The sequence below is a fragment of the Acinonyx jubatus genome, chromosome C1 (assembly GCF_027475565.1).
Source record: "Acinonyx jubatus isolate Ajub_Pintada_27869175 chromosome C1, VMU_Ajub_asm_v1.0, whole genome shotgun sequence".
Lineage (NCBI taxonomy): Eukaryota > Metazoa > Chordata > Mammalia > Carnivora > Felidae > Acinonyx > Acinonyx jubatus.
Genome location: NC_069381.1, coordinates 41,944,034 through 41,970,026, shown reverse-complemented (window position 1 = coordinate 41,970,026; position 25,993 = coordinate 41,944,034). Strand labels below are relative to the sequence as shown.

At 37.8% G+C, this 25,993-nt stretch overlaps 1 protein-coding gene across 1 annotated transcript in view; it reads right to left on the bottom strand.

Annotated features, from left to right (window-relative positions):
- The window catches only part of ZYG11B (zyg-11 family member B, cell cycle regulator), a 91,137-nt gene extending 66,197 nt beyond the window's left edge, over positions 1–24,940 (bottom strand). The window contains exon 1 of the mRNA XM_015086232.3: positions 24,707–24,940. Within this exon, the coding sequence (XP_014941718.2) occupies positions 24,707–24,709 (3 nt within the window). The 5' untranslated portion in view covers positions 24,710–24,940. The remainder of the gene's footprint in view (positions 1–24,706) is intronic.
- Between the last annotated feature and the right edge of the window lie 1,053 nt (positions 24,941–25,993).

Here is a 25,993-nt window from a genome sequence, read left to right as displayed (position 1 = left end):
AATTATCCATTATTTCATTTATTCTTTCACCCCTATTCTAAAAAGTAGTCAAGCATTATCTTCATTTTTAAAGTTTTAATTGAAAACTAGCGCAGAAAAGTAACATCTTTCTCATCATTCTGCACACGCTGATAAGGTGTATCTTCAAATTAAAAACGGACTCAGGAGCACAAATCTTAAACGCATTATACCATACATGTGACATTTTAATGGCAGCCATTAAAAAGTACAGTTCAAAGATATATTAATGACATACAGAAGTACTCATAATTAATGACATACAGAAGTAAGATATAAAAATAGTTTATAGAACTTCCTCAACCTGATAAAGATTATGAGAAACCCAGTCAGTATCATACTTAATGTTTAAAGTCTGAATATTTCCCCACTAAACTCAGGAATAAGACAAAGATACCTGCCTTCACCACTTCTATTCAATATTGTACTGAAGGTCCTAGAATTAAGCAAGAGAAAGAAATAAAAAGCATACAGATTGGAAAGAAAAAGTAAAACCATCACTATTTGCAGGTGACATAATCCTGTATAAAGAAAATCCTAAGGAGGGCACCTGGGTGACTCAGTTGAGTGTCCAACTCTTGATTTCGGTGCAGGTCATGGTCTCACAGCTTGTGGGATCAAGGCACGGGTGGGGCTCCGTGCTGACAGTGGGGAGCCTGCTTGGGATTTTCTCTCTCCCTCTCTCTCTGGCTCTCCCCAGCTGGCACGTTCTCCCTCTCTCAAAATAATTAAATAAACATAAAAAAAAAAAAATAGGGGCGCCTGGGCAGCTCAGTCAGTTAAGTGTCCAACTTCGGCTCAGGTCATGATCTCGTGGTTCGTGAGTTCAAGCCCCGCGTCCGGCTCTGTGAGGACAGCTCAGATCCTGGAGCCTGCTTTGGATTCTGTGGCTCCCTCTCTCTCTGCCCCTCCCCTGCTTTGTCTCTTAAAAAATAAATAAATGTTAAAAAAAAATAAAAATAAAAAAAGAGAGAGTCCTAAGGAATTAACAACAAAAACTATCAGAAGTTAAAAAAAAAAACAAAAAACAAGTTGAGCAAGGTTGTAGGCTATAAGACCTGTTTTATTTACAATACATAATATCAATTATATCTATACGCTTATAATAAACAATTTGAAATGAAATTAAGAAAACAATTCCAGGCGTGCCTGCGTGGCTCAGTCAGTTAAGCATCCGACTTCAGCTCAGATCATGATCTCACAGTTCATGGGTTCAAGCCCCATATCGGGCTCTATGCTGACAGCTCAAGCCTGGAGCCTCCTTCAGAGTCTCTGTCTCCCTTTCTCTCTGCCTCTCCCCCAATTGTGCTAATTCTCCCTCTCAAAAATAAATAAAACATGAAAAAAAATAAAAAGAAAATTCCATTTACAATAGCATCAAAAACAATAAAATAGGAACAAATTTAAGAAAAGTGTTAAAATCGTGGCGCCTGGGTGGCTCAGTCGGTTAAGCGTCCGACTTCAGCTCAGGTCACGATCTCGCGGTCTGCGAGTTCGAGCCCCGCGTCGGGCTCTGGGCTGATGGCTCAGAGCCTGGAGCCTGCTTCCGATTCTGTGTCTCCCTCTCTCTCTGCCCCTCCCCCATTCATGCTGTGTCTCTCTCTGTCTCAAAAATAAAGAAACGTTAAAAAAAAATTTTTTTTTAATAAAAAAAAGAAAAGTGTTAAAATAAAACATTAAAGACCTAAATGGAAAGACATCCACATTTATAGATCAGAAAACTTAATATTATTAATTGATCTACAGATTCAATACAATCTCCATCAAAATCCAGCTTACTTTTTGCAGAAATTAACAAGCTGATCTTAAAATTCATATGTAAATACAAGGGATCTAGCCAGACTATGGAAAGAGCCCAAATGTCCACTGACTGATGAATGGATAAAGAAGATGTGGTATATACACACAATGCAATATTACTCAGTGATCAAAAAGAATGAAATCTTACCATTTGCAATGATGTGGATTGAGGTGGAGTGTATTATGTTAATGAAATAAGTCAGCTGGAGAAAAACAAATACCATATGATTACACTCATCTGTGGAATTTAAGAAACAAAACAGATGAACATATGGGAAGGAGAAAAAGAGAGGGGACTCTTAATGATAGAGAACAAACAGGGTTGATGGGGGAGGGGGGCATGGATGGGGGAATGGGCTAGATGAGTGATGGGTATCAAGGAGGGCACTTGTTATGATGAGCCCTGGGTATTGTATGTAAGTGATGAACTACTGAATTCTACTCTTGAAACCAATATTGCACTGTACATTAACTAAATAGCATTCAAATAAAAATTTGAAGGAAAAAGAAAAGAAATACAAGGGACCTAGAATAACTGAAATAATCTTGGAAAAGAACAACAAAGTTGGAGGACCCACACTTGCCGATTTTGAAACTTACCACAAAGCTACAGTAATTGAGATAGTGTAGTAATTGAGATAGAATAGATATATAGATCAATTAAATAGAACTGAGAATCCAGAAATAAACTCTTATATTTATGGTCAATGTTTTTTTTAATGTTTATTTTTGAGAGACCGAGAGAGACAGAGCATGAGCAGGGAAGGGGCAGAGAGAGAGGGAGACACAGAATCTGAAACAGGGTCTAGGTTCTGAGCTGTAAGCACAGAGCCCGACGCAGGGCTCGAACTCACAAACTGCGAGATCCTGACCCAAGACGAAGTCGGATGCTCAACCGACTGAGCTGCCTAGGTGCCCCAATGGTAAATATTTTTTTATGGTCAATATTTTTGACAAGCATGCCTAGACAATTAAATGGGCAAAAGAACAGGCTTATAAACAAATGATGCTGGGACAAATGGACATCTACATACAAAAGGACAAAGATGGGAGTCCAACTTCACATCATATACAAAAATTAACTTAAGATGGATCAAAGACCTAAATGTAATAGCTAATTAACATCTTGGATGAAAACACTGGTATAAATCTTCCTGATTTTGGATTAATAAATGGTTTCTCAGATACAACACCAAAAGAACAAACAACCAAAGAAAAAAACAGACACTTTTAATCTCATCAAAATAAGAAACTTTTGTGCTTCAAAGGTCATCATCAGGAAAATGAAAAGAAAGCCCACAGAATGGGAGAAATGAGTTGCAAATCATATATCTAATAAGAGATTTGTATCTAGAATATATAAATAACTCTTACAACTCAATAATAAAAAAAACTCAATTAAAAACAGGCAAAGGTCTGAATAGATGTTTCTCCAAATAAGTATAAATGACCAATAATCATATGAAAAATGTTCAACATTATTAGCGATCAGGGAAATGCAAATCAAAATCATAATGAAATAAATACCTTACATCCAAGAGGGTGGCTATAATCAGGAAGTCAAATAATGAGTGTTGGTGAAGATATAGAAAAACTGGAACTCTCATACATTGCTAGTGGGAATATAAAGTGATGTGGACACTTTGAGGAAAAAAAGTATACCATTTTACCATATAACTTAGTAATTCCAGCCCTGAATATCTACCTAAGGGAAATGAAAAACTTGTATGTGAATATTTATAGAAAACTTATCAGAATAACTAAAAAGTAGGAACAACCCAAATGTCCATCAACTGATGAACAGATAAACAAAATATAGCATATCTACAGAATGGAATACTATTTAGCAAAAAAAAAAAAAAAAATCCTGATACGTTACACAACATGGATGGACCTTGAAAATAGTACACTAAGTGGGGCACCTGGCTGGATCAGTTGGAGAAGCATGTGACTCTTCATCTCAGGGTTGTGAGTTCGAGCCCTACATTGGGTGTAGAGATTACTTACAACAAACAAATAAATGAACTTAAAAAAAATAGTATGCTAAGTGAAAAAAGCCAGTCACAAAAGAACATATACCGTATAATTCTATTTATATAAATGTCCAGAATAGGCAAATCTATACAGACAGAAAGTAGATAACTGGATGCTAGGGATGGGTGGAGGAAGAGTTGAAGGAAAATGGGAAGTGAATGCTCATGGCTATAGGGCTTTTTTTGTGGGGCAGTGATGAAAATGTTCTAAATTCATTGTGGTTATAGCTGCACAACTCTACAAATATATTAAAAACCACTGAATTGGGATACACTTTAAATGGGTGAACTGCATAATATGTGAATTATATCTCAATAAAACTTTCATAAAAAATAGTTTATAGGGGCACCTGGCTGGCTCAGTTGGTAGAGCATACAACTTTTGATCTCAGGGTCGTGAGTTCAAGCCCCACATTGGACATGGAGCCTACTTTTAAAAAAAAGTTTATGAAACTGTAAATAAATACAAGACTAGAAAAAAAAATACATCAAAATGTCAATGGTAGTTAATTTTGGGGATGTTACCAGTTTTCTTCTCTGAAAAAAAAATCAGACTTTCTATTCAGCACAGATTTCTATAATCAAAAATTGTTATTAAAATATTTACATGTTACAGTTTACAGAGTGCTTTCACATTCACATATTTGATTTTGTACTGAGTAAGGTGAGTAACAAATATATTATTTTATACATGAGGAAACAGACTTCATAAAAGCCATAAATGGCTGGCCCAGTGTGACACTGACTATTGGCTACCAACCCTAATATCTGTCCTCTGTTTCTATGTTAATAAAACCTTTTATTTTTACCTGACCACACAACCACTTGTAGCAAAGACCACACATCCCAGGTTCCTCTGCAGCTAGATGTAGTAAGGACACATTAGAACAATTTCAAAGGAAATAATTCATCAAATTCAACTGCTGCCACCTAGAACTTTACCTATCTTATTTCCCAAGTTTTAACTATGAATTCTTCCTGCTTTTTCTATTCTTCATTATACCATTTTCCTAAATGTTTAAAATTCATCCCTCAGATGAAACAAGCTATATTTCCACCTCAGTTGGTAAACTTCAAAATTATTTATTTTGCAGAAGAGAAAATAAATGAAAGTTGTGTGTCAGAGGGAAGATATCAAACTTTATGAGTACACACTTTTTACAAGACATTTAGCAGAATAAACTCAGGAAGTAATATATGAAGGTTTATAATATTAAATAATCATTCTTTAACAAGTGGTAAAATATACTCAACAAGGAGGTTTGGACCCCACAAATTTTTCCTTTTCAAGGAAATTCCACTTTATCTTGTTAATTGGTAAGCCAAAGAATTTTCCAGATAGTTGCTCTCCTGTTGGGAAGTGTATCTGCCTAATATTAATAACCTGGGCTTTGGAGCTAGAGTGCACATCCTAACTTCTTACTTGCTAACTGTGTGACATCATACACATTACCCAAACTTTTGTTCTTCAGTTTTCTCACTTATAATAGGGATAATCATAATGCCTATCTCATGAAGTTGTTGTGAGGATTAAATGAGATAAAGCAGGAACCAGAGAACATAGGATAATGGCAGTGTGTCTGGAAACACAGAGCTTGTAAGGGACAGAGCTAGAATTGAAACCCAGGAAATGTGGCTCCAGAGCCTACAACTTTATCCAATGGCAATATATTACCTTTTCAACTTTATATACCAATGTTGAATACAGTATCTCACCTATACTCAAAAGTAGGACTGTGATATGAACAAGGATAATCACCCCCATTTAAGAACAGAGAGGTTATGTATCAAGCAGTGAAAGAACTAGAACTATACTTAGGTTATCTAAGCCAATATCTAAACTCCCATGATTCCCCAAATCCTAGTAATTTAAGCTAATACAGAAGTATTGAGAGACCAGTGCTTTCTACTTTATTTTTTTTTAAGTTTATTTATTTATTTTGAGAGAGAGAGAGAGAGAAAGCAGGGGAGGGACAGAGAGAGAGGGAGAGAGAGAAAAGAATCCCAAGCAGGTTCTGCCTGATCCGGGGCTCGAGCTCACAAACCATGAGATCGTGGCCTAAGCCAAAATCAAGAGTCAGACACTTAACCAACTGAACCACCCAGACGCCCCCTACTTTATTTTGAAACAAATAACAGTAGCACAGAAGACTAAAAAAGAAAGGATAAAGGAGAAGCTAGAATTCAGTGCCTAGAAAATGAATCTCTTGGAAATTCCTGCTCAGAGATTTTCCCCTTTACCAACTAGGTACACCCCCGGCAGAGTAAGAACAAAATTCCTACCAAAAATAGCAGAAGAGAGAGGAGGTCAAATCTGACTTCATTTGAATGTTGTTGTTTTTTTAAATTTATTTACTTGGGGGGGGGGGAGGGGAATAGAGACAGAATCCAAAGCAGCCTCCTCATGGAGTGCGACTCAAGGCTCAAACCTACTCATGATCTGAGCTGAAACCAAGAGTCAGATGCTTACCTAACTGAGCCACCCAGGTGCCCCTGACTTCATCTGGATCATAAAACAATCCACACAGTTCAAAGACTAAACAATTTCTAGACAGAATAGGAGAGTTTTTTTTTTTTTGAGAGACGAAAAAGAATCTTCTTTGTGTGTGTGTGTGTGTGTGTGTGTGTGTGTGTGTGTGTGTATTTTGAGAGCGAGTAAGTGTGAGTGGGGGAGAGGTGTAGGGGTGTTAGGTGGGGATTGAGAGAGAGAAAATCTTAAACTGACTCCTAACCCAGCTCCAAGCCGACAATGTGGGGGCTTGATCTCAAAAACTGTGAGATCATGACCTGAGCTGAAATCAAGAGTCTGAGGTTTAATTGCTTAACCGACTGCGCCACCCAGGTACTCCAGGAAAGTTCTTTTTAATTAATTGAAGTGCAATCTATTCAATCCAGCCCTACCCAGTTCTTTAATGCACAGCTCTTATCCTATTACTCTACTTCTAAAAAAAAGTTTCGAAGGTGCCATATTATCTATAACCACAGTTCTCATGCTGGGAACACATACAAGGGGTTCCCAGCAGAGGTGTGCCAGGGGAACTAAAGCTAGAGAATAAACTTGGCACATCACAGAACATTAAACATATCCAAAGATTATTTGAGGGGATGAAGAGTATGGGAGGATGGCAGAGAGGGAATTATGTAACCAATACGTGACTTCAAATATTTTTGTACTGAAACAAATACATGATGTAGAGGGCAAACACTGCATGAATTTTAAGACAAAACAAGTTATCAAGAAATTAATGTTTGTAACACCAGTTTCTAAAAATTCCCTTTCCTATCCCACAGCAAATTTAGTTTCCTCTGCTGTTAGAAGTTGGAAAAACAGGGGTGCCCAGGTGGCCTCGACAGTTAAGCATCTGACTCTTGATTTTGACTCAGGTCATGATTTCACAGTTCGTGAGTTAGAGCTCCACATAGGGCCTGAGCTGACAGTGTGGAGCCTGCCTGGGATTCTCTCTCTCTGCCCTTTCCCAACTCATGCTCTCTCGCTCTCTCTCTCAAAATAAATAAATAACTTTAAAAAAAAAAAAAAAGAAGTTGGAAAAACAAAGACCTTAAGAATAAAGTGTAAACACTTCAGCAAGGTATTCAAAATGTTTTACTAACAGGCTCCAACCTTCCTTTCAACTCTCATTTTCCACTGTTCTCTTCTCCCACCAAATATGCTACCTACCAGGTACACTAAACCATGTGTAACTTAATGCAACCTACTACTTAACACTGTTCCTTAAGCACTGTGACAGGCACTTAGATACCTCTGAGTCTTTTTTTAGATTAGTACTTCTATGTGGTAAAATTTCACATGTCCTTCAAAATTCAGTCAAACATCACAAGTTCTGTGATGTCTTTGTTAATTTCCAAAGCAGATTTTACTCTCAGCACCTGACAAATTAAACTGCACCATAACAACAGCTATCATGTACTGAATGACAGCTGTGTGGTACCAGGCACTAACGTAACTACTTTATACATGCTTGCAATCTCAAAACAACTTTGTTTTGAACAAAGTAAGTAAACCGAGGCTCAGAAAAATTAATTTACATGTCAAAGACAAAACAGCCAGCAGATGGCAGAACAAGAATAAAAATTACCACTGCTATTTTTCATGAAACACTAAGTCTCAGGTCCTGGTTCAGAGCTCTTTTAGATACAGGAGTTCTTTCAATTTCTATGAATCAAGCACCATTACAAGATGCATTTTAAAAATGAGGAAACTGAGATTTAGGTTAAACATCTTCCTCATATTTACATGGGCAACAGGTTACTCAACTGGGACTCCTAACACAAGAATGAGATTTAAGCTTTTTAAGCTTTTACCCACTAAGCTATAACAGTATCACAATCATAATTATTGAGCTCATGCTATTTGTTAATATATGCTATATGCCTAAACTATGGTCAGCACTTTACATATATAATTTCATTTACTTCCCATGAGAATTCTGTAAGTTAAATTCTATCAGTATCTCCATTCTACAAAGATGAGGATGCTGAGGTTTTGAGTGGTTAAGTAATCTGCTTAAGATGATAGAGCTAAGAAGTGGCAAAGCCAGGACTAGACCTCAGGCAATCTGACTGTAAAGTTAATTTTGTGCTTTAATCACTACATAACAAGCTGCCACTTATATCTGACTCCAAATCTAGGTTTCTTTTACAATGCCATGTTAACCACAGTTATTAATCACTGTGTGTCTCCCCCACCAGACCGTGATGTTCTTTAAGTTCAAGGAACCTATTAACGCTTTTCTTTTTTTAAGATTTTAAGTAATCTCGACACCCAACATGGGGCTCAAAGTCACAATTCCAAGACCAAGAGTTGCATACTTTACCGACTATACCAGCCAGATGCCCCTTAATGTTTGCTTTATATTCCTAGCACCCAGCACAGTCCCTGACATTTGCTGGTTTAAAGAAAAAGAAAGAAAAGAAAGAAAGAAAAAGAAAGAGAAAGAAAAGAGATTCAAATTAGAACCAGTAAAGGGACTTGTCCAGTGTCACAATATTTCTAAGAAGTAGGGCCAAGACACAAACCCAGATCTGTTGATAATGAAGTCCATACTTCTTCCACTATACCATACCATCTCTCAGAACAATTATTAGTTTGGCACTGATGCAAATTCCAAAAAACAGTTTGGGGACCCAGTGATTGTTACGATGGCTCAGACATGAGGTGATGATGCTGTGGATTAGGGTAGAGGTAATGAAAACGGAAAAAACAACCAAAAGTAAAAACTAATTTGAGGAAAGAATTGACAACATGAAGTAAGTATTTCTGAACACCAGTACCTACCACAATGCCTGGCACTCTACTAAACAGGCAAATGTTCTCTGAAGGACTGACCAACATTCATCATATAGCATACTTTTGACACACATTATCTCATTTAGCCCTTACAACAGTCTTGAGGACTGGTATAACAGACATTTTGTATATGATGATACCAGAGCTCAGAAAGAATATGACCAAATTCATCCAGTTAGAATGTGGTAGAATTGAGTTTTGAATCAAGGTATATAATTTCAAATATTATGCTCTTTTTCTTATCTTATATAGCACCCTAAGGTGAAGAAGGGAAGTAGGAAGAAGGGAAGCTGAGATAAAAAGGAAAAAAAACAAAAACAAAAACAAAAACAACTCCAAGATTTAAAGGAGTTAACCAGGAAGGAAAAAATGTGTGTGTGTGTGTGTGTGTGTGTGTGTGTGTGTGTGTGTATGTGTGTGTGTGTGTGTAACAAGAGGGGAGCACAATAAAGCACATGGAATAAAATGCTAACATTTTGGGCAATTTTGGTGACTGTTACATAAGAATTCTTTGTATTATTTTTGCAACTTTTTATAAGTCTTAAATTGTCAAAATAAAAAGTTAGAAAATAAAAATAAAAAACGAAATAGTGATTAATACTCACATAACCTCACTGACAAAACTGACAAGACTAGGCAAAGGATTACTTCTTCAGAAGAATTTGTTGTAGTCATGGAGTCTGTCTGCTTAGGCAAGTACAGAAAAGGAACTAATGCTTTGGTGAAAGAACTGAGCTGAATATACAGATTTAATTAGCATCCCCTAGTGGTGACAACTGAATGGTAAGAATAGATAAATTCTCAGAGGGAGTGATAGATCAGTAGAGATTAACTAAGCCCTATAATTAACTATCACAAGTATAGCAGGCAGAATGACATGGTCCCTGAACAACGGCTGAAAAAATATCCTATAGCAAATAGGAAAAACACCAATTTCCAGTATGAAAGAACAACACAGCTCTTTTAAACATTTTTTTGGTTAATATGGTATTTTCTGGAACAGGATATAATCCTGACACAGTGAATTATTCAAATAAAGTTTGCCCAGATTGGTCTTCTCCAATACTGCTGGTCAGAGTGTAAACAGGCACAATTTTTCTGGATATGAAAGATTTAATAATAGTCTTTAAAACATACACACTCTTGATCCAGTACCTCTTCATCCAAGAATTTACCTAAAAAATAGTAAATGATCAGAGATATTAACAAAGGTATTTACACAAAGGGACTGATCACAGTTTTTCTGACAAAAAAAAAAAAATTGACACATACAAATGTCTAAAATAGGGGGAGGGGTGCCTGGCTGGCACAGTCAGTAGAGCACATGACTCTTGATCTCGGGGTTGTGAGTTCGAGCCCCACGTTGGGTTTTGAGATTACTTAAAGATAAAATCTTTAAAAAAAATAGGGGGAAATGGTAAGCAAATCATAGTGTATCAACTCTGTAGAATATTACACAGCAATATGTATGGTTCTGAGTAAATTTTAAAGACATGGCAAAACACTAAGAATAAAGTATTAACCTAAGTTAAATAAAAAATATATGCAGCAGGATTTTAATTAAACATCTATACAGTCATAGGAAATTATATTGCCTGAAAAGCATTTCAGAAGATTAGAGAGCTGCCTCCAAATTAAATAATATGCTGTCGTATATCTACAGAGAAGAGCAAGGGAAAGACATGAAATAAAATAGGATAGAGGATACCTCAAAGGTAGGGAAAGTGGCATAAAGGAATGGTGCACACAGGGAAAAAAATGGCAGTGGTCATGCTCTATTTCTTAACTTGGGATACTAGGTTTTTAGGTATTTGTTTACTATGTTTCATGACTTACATAAATGTTTCATATGGTCTTCTGAATATATCAAATTATTAAAAATGGAAAAAAGACAAAAATAAAAATTAATGGAAACCAAAAAAGCTGTATTTGTTTCTGCTTTTTGAGTATTATAAAATAACCAAGAAACTGTCATTTTATCAGAGACGATATTTTTCAATATAATAGTTTCATATTCAAACTAAAACAGACATTTGATTGGACTCAGTAACAATATTTTAATTTTGAATGATAACATGTATGTGTACACACGTGCATGGGCACACATATTATTCCTGAGTTGGCCATAATGTAACTTCTTACCACTGCTCTTATACCCTTTCCCAATGTAGTCTTACATTCCCCACAGGTTTTACCATCTGCTAGTGATGGACTGTTGGAAAGGGAGCCTTAGGAGGGTTTTCAGAAGAAAAGCAGAGGAGCAGCTATGATGTATAAGGGAAGCAGACAGGAAATAAAAAGAGAATTTTGAGAAGCAGATCTGTGAACTCCCTTCTACTTCACAATGTTGCACAATTTACAAATAAAGACTTACACTTATTTTGAAATGACTTTTTGGCTGTGGGGATTATGGTCCATGGATACTGTTAAGACTAGATAGATACATAGGTCACAATTTAAACAGTTATATATAAGCAGTTAAAGAATTTCTCCTACTATTAAAGCTAGGTATATACACAAATCTTCTCTTCTGCACCTGTGTTTAGATATTACAGAGCAGGGCCTTGAAGGAACAAAACAGAGGAAAAGAATGACTAGAATGAAAGGATGTCAAAAGAGGTCTTGACGTGACATTACCTACAAGAGACACAAAAGACTCTCAAATGTTGGAAATGTTGAAGGAAGGAAGGAAGGAAGGAAGGAAGGAAGGAAGGAAGGAAGGAAGGAAGGAAGGAAGTGCTATAGCTAGCACTTCAATTTATAAAACCTTTTCAAAATAATCATCATGACTCTGTGAGTTAAGGAGAATAGACATTATTTCTGTTGAGGAAACTGATGTTCAGAGAAGGAATTTTACCAGTGGTAGCCATGCCTCCCTTTCTTTATATATGCTGTTCCCTCTTCTTAGAATGCCCTTTCCCGTCTGTCCATCTATCAAATTCCTGTTCCTTCTACAAAAGCCAGTACATTATGCCCACTCCTCCATGATATTCCTCATATACCAAAACACACACAGATGTAATCACACTACAGTTTGTATATAGTTCTATTATAGTCACCTACTGTATAACTTTTTCTTAGATGGCTGTCTCCCCCTCTAGACTATGAATCCAAAGAAAGTTAGTAGCTCTCAAATTTTTTTGTTTGTGGCTCACTTAGGTGGGGCAAAAAAAATTCACAGCTTACTTGGTTCCCAAGCTCCAGGGGGAAATTAACAATTAAGTATCATTACAAGGAAATTTTATAAATATGTTTTAATAACAAGAAAATGAATGTTTCCTATTTGATTAACAATACATTGTCAAAGTCTGAATTGGGAAATTTTTTCAATTTTTTCAATTTTTTTTTTTTTTTTTGAGAGAGAGAGCAAACACAAGCAAGGGAGGGTCAGAGAGAGGTTGAGAGACAGAATCCCAAGCAGGATCCACGCTGTCAGTGCAGAGCCAAATGCAGGACTTGATCCCAGGTCCTCATGACCTGAGTTGAAATCGAGTCAGGCACTTAACTGACTGAGCCACCCAAGTGCCCCTAAATTGGGAAACTTTTATGTGGAGAGTACTATTAATGCAAATATACATTACCACACACTAGCTTAACAAATAAAACACAACAAATGATACCAATAATAAAGTTAAATTAAGGACAGTTCATAATTAAGATACAAAACTAGCAACAATAAAAAAGTACCAACTCAAGACTATTGATATACTGATTACAAAGCTCTCTTTCAAGAAATTACAGGAAATCCAACAAGCTACATTTGTACATATGTAGTAGGAGCTTTGCAACGCTTCCAGGTGTCAAACTTGTTCATTAAAGACTAGTCTTCAGTTAACTCATAATCTGGTAACTTTAGCTTATGATTACTAAATTGTAGGGGTTTTTTAATGTTTATTTTTGTGAGAGAGAGAGAGAGAGCGCGCGCGCGAGAGACAGCGAGCATGAGCAGGGGAGGGGCAGAGAAAGAGGGAGACACAGAATCCGAAGTAGGCTCCAGGTTCTGAGCTGTCAGCACAGAGCCCAGTACGGGGTTTGAACTCACAGACCATGAGATCACGACCTGAGCCGAAGTCGGACGTGAAACCAACTGAGCCACCCAGGTGCCCCTAAGTTGCAGTAATTCTTAATTACACACTAAGTAGTTCTCTCGTATGTAGATATAAAAATGAGAAGTCTGAGGAACTGCATCACTTACCAGCCCCTAGGAGTTAGGAAAGGATGTTTAGAACAGTTCATCATCCATCAGGAGGAGCTTTCTGTCTCACAAATTGAAAACGACTAGAGTTAAGATCCATGCCTTACCCATTTTTATATCCCCTACTCTGGCACAGAGCAAATGCCTGTCTACTTGAGTCTGTGAAAACGTGAACTACCTGTAAGCAGATTCCCTGCTTTTGAAACACTGCTTCTTATAAGAACATGGCACAGCTAGGGGTGTGGGATAATGAAGCCAGAGGAAAAAAAAGAATAGTTCCTCAAAACAGCTTTTTCCACTTGACTACTTTTTGTGGCAAGTACTAGTTTCTAAGAGCAAGAAAATGTCTTACCGAGATATCATCTCTCTCTCTCTCTCTCTCTCTCCCCCCCATAAAAGACATATGTCTTATATAGCAGTGTATCTTTTTGGATGGCTTTCCATTTCTACAGAACCTAGCTCCATACCACCCCAACAACAAGAGGATCCCTCCTTATCTATTGCTGTTTAAAACCCTAGGTCCAGTATTCCTCCTACTAGCCTCTGGAAAAGGCACTTCATTTTGTGCCTCAGCTTCCTTATCAACAAAATGACACCTATAATATTTTTCCTTTCGCTTCATAAGGTTATTGAATCAAATGAAATAAAGGATATGAATATACTATTTTATTCTTAGACGTTGTTACTAGGGACATCCATAAAGTGTATTTTTCCTTGTAATTAACCAAAAAAGAGACCTCATTACTCAAGGGATTCTGGAAGCTACAGGGTCTGTCTTTGAGGAAGCTCATGTTGACACTCATTAGCTCTTCCTAAACCTTCTCATGGCTTTCTTTTAATCTCTTTTTTTTTTTTTTTTTTGCTTCCTTATATTCTCTTTCCTTGAAATATTTAGTCATCTATACAACACTCCGAGGAAAGGCATTCTCAGTCCCTTTCCCATGACTTAGTTATGTATTTTGTAGGCTGGTTTGTTTTATAAATTTAAAAGCTTCATCTGTTACTATGTTGCCAGGGTCATGGCAAAGCAGCATTTCAATATTCTAAGTAGTGGCCCACTCATTCCTACCAAGTGGGAAGGTGAGGGACACTGGGAATTGTCTATTATCACAATTATAGTCTACTGTTGGAGGGCACTGTGGCTTCCACTACTGCTGGTATGACAAAAAATGAAAGAGATCAGGCATCTTTTCTTTCATTCTTGAAAGCCCCATAAAATGCATCCAATAAGTTATTTCTTGAATGAATTAGTAAATTACTGGATGGTAACTTGTCTCAAAACTTATTTTATTTCTCCTAACGATACTACTTCAGGAAACATCTGATACAAAAAAGTATCAAAATTGCCTTAATTCCTTAAGACAGAACTTGTGGGCTTTCAGGATCACTGAATATTGAGGTCTCTCTTTTGATTAATTATAAGAAAAATATACTTTATGGATGATGCTGGTAACAATGGCTTACAGTAAACAAAGGAAGCTCATATTCTTTATTTCATTTGACACAACAGTCTTACGAAATGAAAGGGAAAATATTGCAAATTTTATTTTACAGATACGGCAGCTGAGGGACAAACATGAAGTACCCTTTCCAGAGGCATTATGGTGAGTAGGAAGAATACTGACCTAGATTTGAATTCTAGTGGTGTTAAACTGTAAACTATCTAGCTTTTCTGACCCTCAGTTCTGTCCTTGGTACAATGGGGTAATATTGGTACTTACCTCATGATGCTGTTGTCAGGATGAAGTGAGAAAGTATGTTCAAAGCCCATAACACAATGCCTGACAGAGTAATTATTCAGTAAATATTCCCTTCTTACTAGCCATGATCTCATGCAAGTAATATAAATTTAGGTTTCAGACACATAGGACAGCAGGTTGTTGGTTGTAAATTCTCGAGAGATTTTTCCCATGCAGAGTCCATGTCAAGACAAATAACCCTCTTTGTCTCCCTACACCATCAAGCAGATATTTTAAAAAAAATTTTTTTTTAATGTTTATTTATTTTTGAGAGAAAGAGAGACAGAGTGTGAGCAGGGGAGGGGCAGAGAGAGAGGGAGACACAGAATCCAAAGCAGGCTCCAGGCTCTGAGCTGTCAGCACAGAGCCCAACGCAGGGCTCAAAGCCACGAACCGTGAGATCATGACCTGAGCCGAAGTCGGACGCTTAACTGACTGAGCCACCTGGGCACCCCAAACAGATATTTATTTTTTATGCTACCTTTTCACTAATGGTGTAGACATTTTAGGATCCTGGCTTTTTGTAGCTGTCTCAGTTCCAACTCATGTGAGTCAGGCTCAACATACCTGAAATGTTCCTAAATCTGACAAATCTTCCAAGAGAAGAAAAATGGCTCTGATAGTGCTCCTTTTTTTTTTTTTGTATCCCTGGATGATTTTTTTTCTTAAGACTGGGACAAAAACCAGGTGACTACAAAGATTACAAACTTGACAATTTTATGATTAAAAATAAAATTTTTATTGACATCTCCCTGAAGGATTGTGTAATACTGTTCTGAAAAGTGGTGGTTTGAGAGTCAGCTTGCCTAGTTTAAAGTGCCAGTTCTTCCACTCACAAAACAATAAAATCTTAGGCAAAGTACCTAATCTCCCCGTGCTTCAGTTTCATGATCTGCAAAATGCAGACAATAACAGTACCTACATCATAGGAGTATTGTCAGAATTAAATAAATTCTAAGTGGAAGACACTTAGAACAGTGACTGATATATTAACTGCTCAGTAAATATTACCTATTATTATAGAAGATAAACTTAATAGAACTGTTTTATTCACTGCTGCATTCCCAGAGCCTAAAGTAATGCCTATTACAGTGGGCACTAAATGTTTATTGAGTGAACAAACGAACAATCAAGCACAAATTTATTGTTAGATGTACTTGAGATAATTTTAACTCCTAGATAAAAAGACTGTATGCCCACAGAGAAATATTAAGTCCTAAGTCCAGGCCTGAAATTAAAGACTGGGAATGAAAGGCACACAAGTGTCATTTGAGTTCACAGGTATAAGAAAGTTCAGATACTGGACAATCTTTGACTCCTTATTTTAGTAGTACTCCATGGGAAATCTCTTCTTAGTTTATTGGTTTTGGGGTTTTTTGTTTGTTTGTTTGTTTGTTTTGCATTTTCTACTACTGATTCAACCAAGTCAAACTTCTAGCAATAAACATCTAAGATAACCTTAGATATGATCTAAACCTTTTACCTTCTCCTTCCCCAAACACAATCATTTTATAAATGAAGAAGGAAGGTAATACCAAGGGCACAGATATATTGTGCCTAAGGGTACAGATTTATAGAACTATTTGGCATGGACTATAGGGTCTTATTTTTCTAAATCCCTGGATGCCAAATGAAAACAAAGATAAGACAAGCTTCTTGTATGTATCACTTCAAGGCCTGGCCACTGTGGCAAACAACTATGTGCTAAAGGGCAAGGAGCTAGAGTTCTACTTAAAAAGATCAAGGCCTAGAAAGGTAAATAAATACCCTTCTCTTCCATTTTAACTCCTGTAATAAAACAGTCTAAGAAACAAAACAAAAATTCAGGTCAGTAATCACTGAACATATGAATAGATCCTAGGAATCGCTAATTCAAACAGATACTTCAGCATTATTTTTCTCCTAACTACTAACATGAGTTTTGAAATATAATATGGTAAACAGAGAAGCCAGGTTAATAATGGAAAGAACACTGGCCTGCAGTCAGTTCTGGCTCTGCTACTTACTAGCTGTGTGATCTCAGGAAAATAAATTAACTTCTCAGTTTTATTACCTGTAAAATTGATGCTAAACTTCTATCTTGACTACTTCACAAAATGGTAATGAAGAATAAATGGGACGTATATGAAAATGCCTTTAAAATACTACAGTACTATTCAAATTTTAACATAATGGAATGAAGGGGTGTGAAAAGTTGGTAATATATTCATGGAGATTAAGAGCTCAAGTGCCCTGACCCCTTAGTACTATAGCTAACAGAATGTATCTACTATATAACAACTTACCTTAACTGGCTAGAATCTTATCACATTTTTTAAGAGGTGGAAGGGATCACAGAGAAGATTAAACATAACTTTTCCATTTGAGAAATTTTTAAATGAAGGCATACACAGGTGAAATGATTTGCCAAAGGTTACAAGGTCTATGAAAAGAAAAAAAAAAACAAAAAAAAAAACCCTGACATTATATAACCCAGAACATTCAAGCTTAAAAAATGTCCTTAGAAAAGGAGAATATGACATTGAACAGGCATTAAGATGCTGGAGAGCTAAGAAAAATGTTTGTACAAGGGAGAACTAAAGATAGGAAAAGAAAAACAAAAGATCTTTACACAGAGCTAACAAAATGTTTAAATAATTAACCACCCCTCTAGATTTAACAGTAACTGATTCTTTACTATCTGTGTTTAAATATGCTATTCTCTGGAAGGACATCTCCACAAATTATAGACAAATAATTGGAAAGTATACAAAAAGACATTGCTTGGCAATTCATCTCAAAATCATCTGGCTTCTTCCCCAAGTCTTCCTGCTGAACTCTTCTGGACAGAAACATTTATTCTAGCTCAAAAGCACCTCTTGGGGGCTAGTAAGAGAAACTATCTGATCCAACATTTCTTGCTCATCAAACTTCTTTTTCCTCTCAGGGGACCTGTGCAGAGTATTCATCTTTCTTTCCTTTTCATAACTCACATCTCAGTTAACATTACCTTAGGCAATTCTCTACAAAGTACACATACTCTTTTACTGAACAAATATTTATTTACTTACTATGTCTCAGGCATTATGCTAAATGCTTAAAACATGAAGTTGAAAAACACTACTGTCCTTGTCCTCAGAGAGATCACAATCTGGAGAGGCAGCCACCCTCCTTAACAAACAATACAAAGTACAAGACAGACACAAAGAAAGGAGTAACCCAAGGATGCCTGGAGGTAACTGAAGGCTTCACAAAGGAGATAGGTCTTAAGGAGACACTCAAAGTCAAAAAGTCAAGAAAGAAGACAGCATCCTAGACAAAAGGAACAGTGTAAACAAAACTCAGAAGCACAAAAAACACATAATGTGTACTCAGTATTACTGAGCATGCAGACTTTTCTCATAAAATGATTAGATCATTAGATTAAAAGATAGTAAGGGTCCTAGTACTATATGCAAAACACATTCATTTAACAACTATTTGCTGAACCCTACTATGTGCTAGACACTGCCAAGTACCCAGGATACAGATCTTCGTAGACCCATTGCTGTCCATATTATAGCTGCCACCTGAGCTCTACAGTACAATTTGTGCAGCCCTAGCAACACTATAGGACCACTATAAACTAGCGGGACCCAAACTGCAGACTCCTTAAGTATGGTAGAGTCCATAAATTCACATGCATACCACGTATGTTCTGTACACAATAAAATCTTGAAATATCTACTATTTTCCATGTTGTTAAAATTAAGAGCGAAGTATCACTTTAAAAGTTAAAAACAGAACTACCCAACGATCAATCCCACCACTGGGTACTTACCCAAAGAATACAAAAACACTAATTCAAAGGAATACAGGCACTCCTATGTTTATAGCAGCATTATTTACAACCCAAGACATGGAAGTAGCCCAAGTGTCAAGTGTCCATCAATTGATGAACAGATAAAGACCGTGTGAGATATCTATATCTCCAGCCATAAAAAATAATGAAAAAGAATGAAACTTTGCCTTAGAGCTCAAGAGTATAACACTAAGCAAAATAAGTCAGAAAAAGACAAATACCAAATGATTTCACTCATATGTGGAATTTAAGAAACGAAACCAAAAAGCAAAGGAAAAAAATGAGAGAGGGTCAAAGCAAGAAACAGACTTTTAATTTTAGGGAACAATTTGACCATTACCAGAGGGGAGAGGGTTAAGGTTTGGGTTAAATAGGTGATGGAAATTAAGAAGTGCACCTGTGATGAGCACAGGGTGATTTACAGAACTGCTGAATTACCAAATTGTACAACTGCAAATAATATGACACTGTATGTTAACTAACTGGAATTAAAATAAAAACTTAAAAAACAAGAAATGTGGTAATAGCTATATTCAATTTGACTCTTCATTTATTGGAAATGAACTATACTTCCAATGTTTTATTTGTGGAAACAGGCTTGCAAGTAGCAGCTTAATACCGTTCCTTTTATTTTGTCATTTAGAAATGAAACAGAACAGGGGCGCCTGGGTGGCGCAGTTGGTTAAGCATCCAGTCTTGATCCCGCCTCAGGTCATGATCTCACAGTCTGTGAGTTTGGGCCGCCATCATGCTCTGCGCCATCAGTGCAAACAGAGCCCACCTGAGATTCTGTCCCTCTCTCTGCCCTTCCCCCACTTGTGTGCAATGTCTCTCTCTCTCTCTCAAAATAAATAAATAAAGTTAAAAAAATTCTTTTAAGTTGTTAGAAATAAAACAGAACAGCACAAAACCTTTTGATTTTTTAAGTACAAAAATGCAAGGATTCCAAATTTAAGGTTAAAAAGTCATTTCGTATCTATTTTGATGCCACAAACATAATTTCAATCTACACTGCAATATATTCATTTTAAAATGACAAATAGTGCTTTATCTTAATTAACGTGTCATTTGTTAAATAGGAAAAGGCTGAAATTTGTTTTAATATGTTTTGTTCAATGTATTATTAAACTACATAATTTAAAAATAAAGTATATTTTACTTAAAATTACTTTTTTTTTAATCTTCTATTTATTTAAATAATCTCTACACCCAACACGGGGCTCGAACTCATGAGATCAAGAGTCACATGTTCCACATGCTCCACCAACTGAGACAGCCGGGCACCCCAAAATTTCTCCTTTCTTATACCACACAAAATCCATTAAAAAAAATTAAATAAGGTTGGGAAGTACTAATTCTCTTTCGGTGACCTAATATATGACCTTTGGAAGACATACTCTACATAGATAAAGTCTTTGGTAGAGTAAATTTACTGTTTCAATATTCTCATAAATCCTTAACGGCAATATATATAAAAACTGAGGCCCAGTGAGCAAAATTGCAAAGCTGTTAGTGAGTCTGTGCTTCTACAACTCCACACTAATGCCTCTATGGAAAATTCACGTAGCCAAAAAGTGTATGCCAGATCTTCACATTTTACTTCCTTATATTCTCCTTCCTCCAATTTAAATCACCACCACAATAAGCCTAGAGTGAAAGTTCAATACACTTACATTTCACCTAGACTAGTGCAATAGCTCTACCCCCCCATCATGTTTCATTATTGATTTAGAGTGATAACCTTCAAAATCTCTTAATTATGATACTCCTTCACACAAGAAAACCTTTCAAGGCACTCTGGGTCTTTATAGTGAAGCGAAAACTCCTGAGCTTATGACTCAAGGTCCTCCATGATCTGACCCTAGGCTCACCTAGTCTCATCTCCTGCACCCTCAATAGTAAAGCCATATATTTCCCAGAATACATCATGCCTGCTTCTGTCCTAGTTTTTAAGCTCAAGCTGGTCCCTTTGCCAAGAATGGCCTTCCTTCCCAAACTCCTACCCAACAAAATCCCACTTGTTAAAACCCCCGATTCAAACATTCCTTTCTCAACAATGCCTCTCTGACTTTATGATCATCCCCAAAGTCATTCATTCAAAAAATATTTATTGAGCACTTAAAATGCACCAGACACTATGTGAGTGTTAAAGATACAACTGTGAGCCAAACAAAACATGGTCTCTACCTTCACAGAGCTAGTACTTTTCTCATTGGGTTGCTATGATGATTAAATGAGATAAAATATATAAAGTACTTAACACAATCATTTTCAATAAATATTAGCCTAACTAGACTATCTAAAATAGTTGCCACACACTCATATGCCTTTGACCCTTAAATAGTATGGGTCTGAACTCTGTGGGTCCGCTTATACACAGATTTTTTACAGTACGATACTATAAATGTATTTTCTCTTCCTGGGGTGTCTGGGTGGTTCAGTCCATTAAGCATCTGACTCTTGGTTTTGGCTCAGGTCATGATCTCATGGTTCATGAGTCTGAGCCCCACATTAGGTTCTGCACCGTCTCTCTCTCTTTCTCTCTCTCTGCCTCTCCCCTGTTTACTCTCATCTCTCTCAAAAATAAGTAAACTTAAAAAAAAGTATTTTCTCTTCTTTATGATTATCTTAGTAACATTGTTTCTCTCTTACTTTATTATAAGAATACAGTATAAAATATATACAACATACAAAATATATATTAATTGACTATGTTATCAGTAAGGCTTCCAGTCAACAATAGGCTATTATTAGTAGTTAAGTTTCTGGGGATCAAAAATTATATTGGGATTTTTGACTGCACAGGGGTTGATGCCCCCAAGGGTAATGTTCAAGGGTCAACTATACAATGTCATTTTATATTTTACCCTGATTTATTACTTTTTAGCATTTATGACTAGTTCTCATAATTACAATTCATATGTATTCTATGAAAGAGGGTTGGTTACACAATGGAGGGGTTGTGACTTAGGATTTTTCTTTGAGGGGTTAGTGGGGCAGATGAGGTTTCCCTGAGTTCCTTGAGCTGAGGACTGCAGGATATGCAGAGTTAAGGAGGCAAGAGAGAGTACCACCACAGGTCATTTACTGTGCTATTCCTTCTATGTGGTTTTCCACAATACAACTCCTATAACTTAATCCTTTGGTTTCCTTCCTGAAAGTAAAATCCTCTGAGAAGCCAGCCCTGACTACCCCCTACCATGATCCCACAACTTTTCTTAGCACTCTTCACATTTAAAATTACTTTTTGCTTGATGTCTATATTGTCCACACACACAATATACAAAAAGGTAGGGTCCATATCTGTTCCGTTATTTGTAATACCCCCAGTGCCAACACAGTCAATGGCACTCAAAAAAAATTAGGAAAAAAAAGAACTACACCTTAAACCAGAGGTTCTCAAAGTGTTGGTCACAAAACGGAAACATCAGCATGACATGAGTACTTGTTAGAAATGTAAACTATCAGGCCCGATTCCAATCTGATAAATCAAACTCAGGAAGTGGCGGCACAGCCCTCCAGCTGATTTTGATTTATGGTAAAATCTGAGAACCCTTGTCTTAGACAACTATTCAAAACACAACAGTGAAAAATTTGAAAAATCTAAAATACAAAGCTTTATAATGTTTAACTCTATTTACTCACTGCCTACTACATATATTGCACAAGAAAACAGAGTAGCCTCTAAAGACAATTCTTAGCTCATAAGCTATTATTTTGCATTCTCTTCACTTTTTCCAGACATACACCCTTCCCCTGTATGTATGTGTTTAAACAAGTAAAGAAAATCAAGTTAGTTACAGGCAAAGTTGAAATTACTGTCATCCTGATATACCGTTCTAGTTACATTTCCTACTACACATCCTCATTTCCCCATCTCTCCATGCTAAAGAAAGATGATCCTGCTACCTACAATGTACTCTCATTGCTTTCTACTCACATTCACAACAAAGCATTCTGTGCCTTCCCCAAATTATCATAATCACATTCATCTTTCAGGCCCAGCTCAAATGACACTTCTGGATCCTAAACACCCAAAAAGAGTTTAAATCTTCTCCCTCTGTTCTCATAAATTCATTTTCAGTGGGAGGGCCAACACTTCGAAAAACCTAGAAATTTGGTGTGTTAGGCAGGACAGCTCTTTGGTGTGTTATTCTAAAGTGATCATCCCATCTTACTAAATTTATTTTTTGAACCAAAAATAAAATTCTCAAACTCACTCTCTCTATGTAGTCCCCTAGTTGCCTCAAATTTCAGTTTAAAATCATACTTGTCAGATAGGAAAACGAGGCCACAAAGTGAATCATTCAACCATGTATGTGGCCTGAGGGCTGGGAACAACAGGAGTAAGTAAGGCACATTGCTGCCTAGAAAAACCCACATTTCAGGGGGAGAAACAGGTTAACACACAAAGATAGTGTGATGGGTTTTTATATGTGAAGGGTTGTTGTAGAGGTAGACAAAGAATAACCTAAAAATGTAGTCAGTTAGGGGAAGTTCCCAGATTAAATGATTTTATAATAAACCACTTTCCTAAAACGAATGGAGGAAAAACAAAAATTGACTAACCTCCTAGGAGAACATGACTATCAGGAATGTCTTATTCCTCCCAGGGACCAAAATTTAGATTGCTGTATATGATAGGGCAATGTGTTCATTAAATGTACTGCAAACCATGTGTAACCCAACTCAATGAAAAACCAACTGAAGCCTCAACTTATTTTGAAACAGGAAGGAGAAAATGTGCAAATATCAGGGTCTCCCAACCAAAGACAGAAAGAGCAAAACAAACAATGGTATCAGAAGGTATCAAAGAGATTGTCACAATCTGCCAACCTGATTTTCAGTTTTCTGATGCCCTGGTCTCTGCCTCCAAACAAACACAAACCATTTGCTCTGAGCAACAGTCAAGCCTGTAAATAAATATTTTTAAACTTCCCAAACTGTACCTCCACACTAAAAGACACACAGATAAAAATACATTTCAAAACATGTTTAATTATTTGTCAAAAGGCTGGATATCTCAAAAGGTCATAGTACAGATGCCAGCCCTCACCCCATGCTTCACTCCAAAACACACTATCACCCAGGTTTTGCAATAACATTAGGCAATAAGGCGTCCAGGCTCTCCCCAATACTTCCCATCTCCTCCTTTCCCTTTACAAAAAAGAAAAGGAAGAAGAAAGCCTATGAATCTACCAGCCCCACTGTTCCTGGGAAGCAATCGCCCTCGAATTGTTTCTGCATAGACCCCTGAAGCCTTAGAAGGAAATGGGGACAGCTGTGAGAGCGGGAGAGAGAGGACATCCGATTAAGGGGGAGAGGAAATGTGGCTGGTAGAGGACGAAGGGGAGAAAGGATACGAAGAGGAGGGGGCAGTAGAGATAAAATGATGAAAGGGAGTAAGAAGCAAGAGCCAAGAGCAGGAGCGAAAATAGGGAGGAAAAAGAGAGGAGTAGAGATCCCAAAACAGAGAAAAAGGTAAAATGGTAAGAGAAAAGGAAGGTCGGGTTAAAGGACGAGGAGGGGGCGGCAAAGGGGACAGAGAAAGCTGTCACTGGAGGTGATAAAAAAGGGTGTCACCGGGAAGGAGAGCGCTGGGGTGATGGGGGGGTATGTCACCCCAGCAGGTGGCTGGGGAACAGGGGGAAGGAGAAGCGAGGCGCCGAGGGGGTAGTAACAAGGGAGCGAAGTAAAGGCAGGGGGCAGAGGGGACATCAGAGCTAGGGAGGGGCAGGCCGCGGGGGCTAGGGTGGCTTGCGGCTGCAGCTTAGGCAGGCCTGGCTCCCTCACCATGGCTGCGCCGGCCTGGTCCTCGGGCGTGCAGCCTCTGTCCTGGGTTCGGCGGCGGGCTGGGCCTGAGCCCGCCCCCAGGCTGAGCCGGCGCGGAGGCTCCAGGAGGCTCCGGGGAGCGGCGGCTCCGGGCTTGGCCCAGGCCTCGGCCTCCTTCCCTCAGAAGCTGGAAGTGCAGCAGCCGCAGCCGCAGCCGCAGCCCGATCCGGAGCATAGACTCCGCCCCCGCATGGCCCACCCCCATGGCGAGCCTGAGCTTGGCCCCGCCTCCGCTCTCACTGCGCAGACTCAGCGGAGGAGTCCCGACCGCGCGCCTGACCTCTGGGTTCTCCCCCTGCTAGGTCCTTAAAGGAGCCTCAAATCCTAGCCTTTTAAAAAAATAAGAGTTTTAAATATTACGTCATAACAGGAAATTAGAGCACTAACTCGTTTCTGTAACCTATAGACCCTGCGTTTCTGGTTCATTGTCATTTACTACCATTGTCATAATTATGGGTGATCTGTGCCCTCTTAGGTAATTCTTGCAATGCCCTCACCTCTCAGGCTCTTCTCCACTAGAGATCACCCTTGCCTCAGTCTCTCATTTCCATGCTCTTACCTTAGATCTTATCATATCCAATCATTGTAACGCCTCTATAATCTCAATTTTAATTATCTGGCTCTCCCATCACAAATCCCTTCATTTCTAGCTCTCTTCCTCTAATACCCCACTCCAAAACTGCTTCAACTCGTTCTCCAAGACTCAAAATCCGCTGATCCTATTATCTTTTCACCCTTCCTTACATGGCCCTTCTGTCCTCACTTTCCCTCCTTGAAAGTTCTTGAGTTTAGATTCTGTTGTCCATCATGAAAATCATTCCAGGGCAGCTGGGTGGCTCAGTCAGTTAAGTCTCCTACTCTTGATTTTGGCTCAGGTCATGATCTCACTGTTCCTGAGATTGAGCCCTATATTGGGCTCTGAGCTGACAGCACTAATTGGCTTCGGATTCTCTCTCTCTCTCCCTCTCTCTCTGTGTTCCTCCCCTGTTCACGCTTGCATGCACACACGTGCTCTCTTTCTCTCTCTCTCTCAATAAACAAACAAACAAACAAAAGCCTAGGTATTAGCCTTCATTTCTTCAATCCTTTCCTTGTACTCACCTGATGAAATCTAATCCTGAACCTGCAGCAAAACCGGGGAGAGTGGAAAAAAATCCAGAATCATACTGACTTGGCTCTCTTTAAATTTGATAATCATTATCCTCAAATAGACCCTTAATGTTTAGCTATACTACTACATTTCTCCAA